The following is a 4,724-nucleotide window of genomic DNA, read 5'->3' as shown; positions in this document are numbered from 1 at the left end:
TTAAAAACCATAATTTTTCATGCTAATTACATACATAGAATGTTTAAGATCACTATGTTGATATGCAATAATTTTAACTCTAGAAAAATAATAATAACTGTAATTCAAATCAGATTATCACGAGTGAAAATGTTGTGCATCATGAAAAAAGTGCTATTCATGGAGAATAGCTTGTTGGTCCACAGCAAGGCCCGCACACGTGCCACCTTGCCAGTGAGCACATGATCGATTACACGTAATCCATGCAATGCGTTCACAGTTGGGAGTTAAGGCTTGAAATGTGTGAATCCACAGTCGACTTTTCAGGTCTCAATGCCTGTTGATTGAAGTATTTTGATCGGGTACAATCACTCAAAACCATAATCTGTAAACAGGTGTATTACTTGGTGCACAGTTTGTATTTTGCACATTGTTAGGAGACTGAGCCAACAACGTACGAAACTGATTTATTACAGAAAATAAGTATGCAAAATGAATGGGTTAATACGACAAAGTACTGATATTCCTCCCACAAATGGTTTAACCTGTGGATAACATTGATAATTGTTCAAAAGTGTTCCTAATTCCGAACTCCTCTTCTACATGTATTCAAACAAAATATCAGCTTGTATTGAAATAGAAATTGGTAGTCTCATTTGTTTTTTAGGTGACATTCACACAAGTAGACAGTTCAAAACCCTTTCAAAATATTGATTTCAAGCGATTTTTCTTTTTATAAGAATATACCATAATTATATATGCTAAATCATCAATTTCAAACTGGTAATACTATAAGCTGAAATTTGCACAGCTCACCATTCTTTTGATATATTGCTCACTTGTATCAACTAGAGCGCACCATTGTATATACCAAATCTATTAATTATTGACAACAGTAGTTAAACTTTCTGTGCAGCATCCATCTGTTAGACCACTTTCATAATTTCAAGCTGAGCAATAGAACATGTAATTTTGGTGAATTTTTCAAAATATCGATTCACTAATAGCTCAACCAATGCCTAACTTAATGAAGAGTGTAATTGTAAATGTATGAGAATATAAATATATATATATATCAAAGTTAAATCTCAAAGACGTTTGAAAAAGCACATACAGCACAATTGGAATATATGGTACAACCCAACCGATGGGCACCTGAGGTCACTTCAGACGTTCAAAGTTGAAAATCTGCCTTGGTGCATGAATAGTTCTACGATTTATTGACGAATAAATGTGGATTCAATATCTCGGTTTCACGTTTTTTCTACCATCATTTTCAATTTTATGGTTTAATAACATGATCACATTTCATCTAAAGTTGCATTTATATCATAAACCCCAACAAACTGGAAACAGTGACAACAGGACTGCTCACTCACCTTACTTCAAAATCTTCAGTTTGTGGCAATTTTTGGGAGAGGCAGCTGTGCAAGTCTGTGAAAGGATTCAAGTTACGCAGATGAGCATGATAAACTTCGAAACATCATTCTACTTCAATCAGAAGCAGGAAAAGAATTAGAGACATTAGTAAGTAAAAGAATTAGAAAGAAGAAGAAGAATAAGAAGAAAGGAGACCGCTGCATTAACCAAGCTTACAGTATTTGTGCAGTCTGCTCAGTGATGGCACTGGCAAAGAACACCGTGATATTTAGGTGCACCTCAAAAAATGCAGCCATGCAAGAATTGTCCTTCAGACGGAACAGGATGCTATTGCTCTTTAAGTCATTCTCCAACGCAACAACATCCTCTGCTTGCAAACAGAATTTTCTACTTTTCAATAGTTCTATACGGTTCGGCTCCCCAATACATCTACGACACGATCCATCCGCCAACGGCCTACAACATATGTAAACCTCGCTAAGATCCTTCCGGTGGGACTCATCACATGATTCCGTTCTTCCATCAAAAGGTTCATGGCATTTCTTTGCCAACTGAAGGATGCAGCCTTGTGCTGCTGGTGACGAGGGAAAATTTAAGCATACACCGTTTCTCCCTCCCTCTTCAGATCAATTCAACACAAGGTAATAGACCCATGTTATCCTAGCCTGCAAAAAGTTCACAGCATGGTGCTGAACAATGTTAACATTGACCCGGCGCCCCCTCATCTTTAAAATGCTTTTTTCTTCACCGCACAGCAAGGATCTGAATACATGACATCCCTTTCCCAGCGCTAGCAGCTAATTTCCCAACTATGAAAAATGAAAAGGTCTGTGGTCTCACTTACAGTCTCTGCTCAAGACCAGCAGAAATACAAGGCAAGGATCATAGTGCCAATACTTCGCAGCTGAGGACCTCTTCATCCTTGACACCGGGACCCATTGGGGCACCCCAGAAGCGCAGCAACTGTCCGGAGTCCACTTTGCTGACATCTATACTCATAATCTGAAGGCCTCTTTTCACAACAAACAAGGATGTTCCGAGCCCCACCATTTGTGGATTAGCTCTCCAGATTTGTACCCAAGGTAGATTTTGAATCTCCTTCATTTGAATCCACCCCATGCCACTGGTGTCAGCTACGCGTACCCTTCCAGCTGCCCAATCCACTGTGTGCAGTTTCCCAGCCAGCACCGTGCTCAATCCATACCTTCACATGAAATAACCAAGACTAGAGGTGACCCTTCAGTTTCAGATAACAATTCACCAAGCAAAACTACAAGTCTGTTGCTGCTGAACATATGGGATCTTTTTGTGTGGGATGAGTTTTGCTTCAATGGCAATCTGCCCATGCCCTACCACAAAGTTCCTAAAACAATTTCCTCTGTGATTCACAGGAATACTTGATGATTGGTACTCAAACAAACTACTAGATTTGCACCTTAATAATGCCTTGAGCTTGTGCTTTTTAAGTTTCCAAATGCCAGTTTCAGGATCATATTCTTTGATAAAAGCACGTCCGTCTTCCTCAGTGTAGGAGCAAAAATAGGATTGGTTGTTAAGGACAATGCTTTGCCATTCTGGTCGCCAATCTTTTTTGTACCACGAAGGAGCTGGTAACGTAGGATGCCCTGTGTTCTCAATGACAGCCCACTCATCTTTTTCGTAATCGTAGACCTCTGATGCATCCATACGCTGATTATCCCAATCAAACCCACCTAGCACGTACAACTTCGCACGTAAATATTTGTCAGAAGATACCACACCTGTTCACACAATCACATTATCAATATACACAACGGAGAATGTAAGATGCTGCTTGATGCGCGATCTTTAACTAATTCACAAAGATTTTACTCCGTTGGGAACATCTAAGCGTTCTGGACGAGAATCAAGACGCACCCTACACCGTGTAACCAACCAAAAACTTAACCAAAATTCCGTCCAATTTGAAACCAATTAGCACAAGACATACCTCATCGAGATTGATCTTGATGCATCAAGGCGTCGGCTAAGAATTACGACACAAGAGCCAGTCATGATTTGACATGACATCTAACAAACGTGTGCAGTCGCGCTATAACATATCAACAAACAATCGTATGATGCAGCAAGGACGAAATCGAAGCAAAGGCATGTACCTTCCCACGTAAGACGCAGACGAGAGGGCTGTGACGTGTGCTGATCATTTGCTTCCGTCGCGACCATTTATTCCTAAGGGGGCAGTAAACAAAGAGATCGCGCAGCGTGGGACCACAAGGTCCCGCTTTTCCCCCCATCACATACAACTTCCCACGCAGCACGGCGGACGCCCGTCCGAAAACCTCCGCCGACACACCCCGCCTGCGCGGAACAGTGGGCAGGCACAGCCACTTCCCGACCTGCCAATCAAACGCCCACCATGCCACCTTTCCGGTGTAGGAATTCCAGCTCTGGACATACAACCACTCCTCCATGCACCCCGGCAACCCCGCCCTTGTCTCCGCAACGAAAGGCTGCTCCAGCGCCTTCTTCCAGGACTTGCAGACCCTCTTCAACTCCAGCAGCAGCGACCTCGGCAGCCTGGCCAGCACAAGGGCAGCTACCTCATCCGGCAAACCGGGCAGCAACGCCCCTCCTCCTCCTCCTCGCTCATCCCCTCTCCACTCGCCAGAACTGCAAATCCCTTGCTCCGACGACGCTGTCGCAGCTTCTCGCTTGCGCGATTTCATCGAGACGTAACCAAATCGGCGCAAATCCTGGGCACTCCAACTTCAGATCCCTTCCGAGCGATCATGGAAAACGAATATAATGGTGTGTGCGCGCTACCCTTTCCGATTGCACGCTACCAAGTCCCCACATCTGCTTGCCTCCCCGTCCCTGGCTGGCCCTCTCGTTGCCCCGCTTCCCCCAGTTCGGTTAACTTTCGCCTTTCTGATCTTCCACTTTGATCACTGGCACTCGGCTAAAAAGCAAAAGGCTTCTTCGTCGCTTTCTCCAGTCTGCATTGCAGAGGTAGCTCCTTTTGGGGTTTCTGCCACGCCATATTTTCCTGTGTCTCGACCAGCACATGTGTGCCACGTGGAAAGTACCGCCTTTGCAAGAGTTTTATGGTGTATTGAGGACCCGCGGAATAGAATACCCAAATAACAGGTGACAGATTCAATGGCATATGGGACAAGGAATCAATTCTTTGTATGTAAGGGAGGGTATATGATGACGATGATGGTTATTTATTTGTTTATTTATTATTTAGTGTGTGTGTGTTAGTGATATATGTATCAACGTCCTTTTCTGAACAGTGTTGGAGGTGGGTGCTTGTGATAGGTAACGGAACATGAAAATGCCATGGAGCACAGAGCTGGATTTGTTAAGAAAGGAAGAAAGAAAAA

General features: G+C 43.2%; 1 protein-coding gene across 4 annotated transcripts; it reads right to left on the bottom strand.

Annotated features, from left to right (window-relative positions):
* Positions 1–1,026: 1,026 nt before the first annotated feature.
* On the bottom strand, positions 1,027–4,268 carry LOC112282991 (putative F-box/kelch-repeat protein At1g27420). Of its 4 annotated transcripts, none has more exons than XR_016502853.1 (5): positions 3,495–4,268; positions 2,795–3,084; positions 2,204–2,563; positions 1,576–2,024; positions 1,027–1,413 (listed from the first exon to the last, which is right to left on the bottom strand). XR_016502853.1 is itself a non-coding variant. In XM_073534442.2 (4 exons), the coding sequence occupies exons 1-3, from the start codon at positions 4,062–4,064 to the stop codon at positions 2,242–2,244; spliced, it is 1,182 nt and encodes a 393-aa protein (XP_073390543.1). In that variant the 5' UTR covers positions 4,065–4,210; the 3' UTR covers positions 1,539–2,024; positions 2,200–2,241. The 4 variants fall into 4 exon arrangements, 2 of the variants coding, with proteins under 2 accessions (XP_073390543.1, XP_024377030.1); XR_016502854.1 differs by having other exon boundaries at positions 2,200–2,563; positions 3,495–4,210; XM_073534442.2 differs by lacking the exon at positions 1,027–1,413 and having other exon boundaries at positions 1,539–2,024; positions 2,200–2,563; positions 3,495–4,210.
* Positions 4,269–4,724: the final 456 nt, after the last annotated feature.

The sequence above is a fragment of the Physcomitrium patens genome, chromosome 5, assembly GCF_059467195.1.
Source record: "Physcomitrium patens ecotype Gransden chromosome 5, ASM5946719v1, whole genome shotgun sequence".
NCBI lineage: Eukaryota > Viridiplantae > Streptophyta > Bryopsida > Funariales > Funariaceae > Physcomitrium > Physcomitrium patens.
Note: the sequence above shows the minus strand (reverse complement) of the source record. Positions and strands in the feature narration are given on the sequence as shown.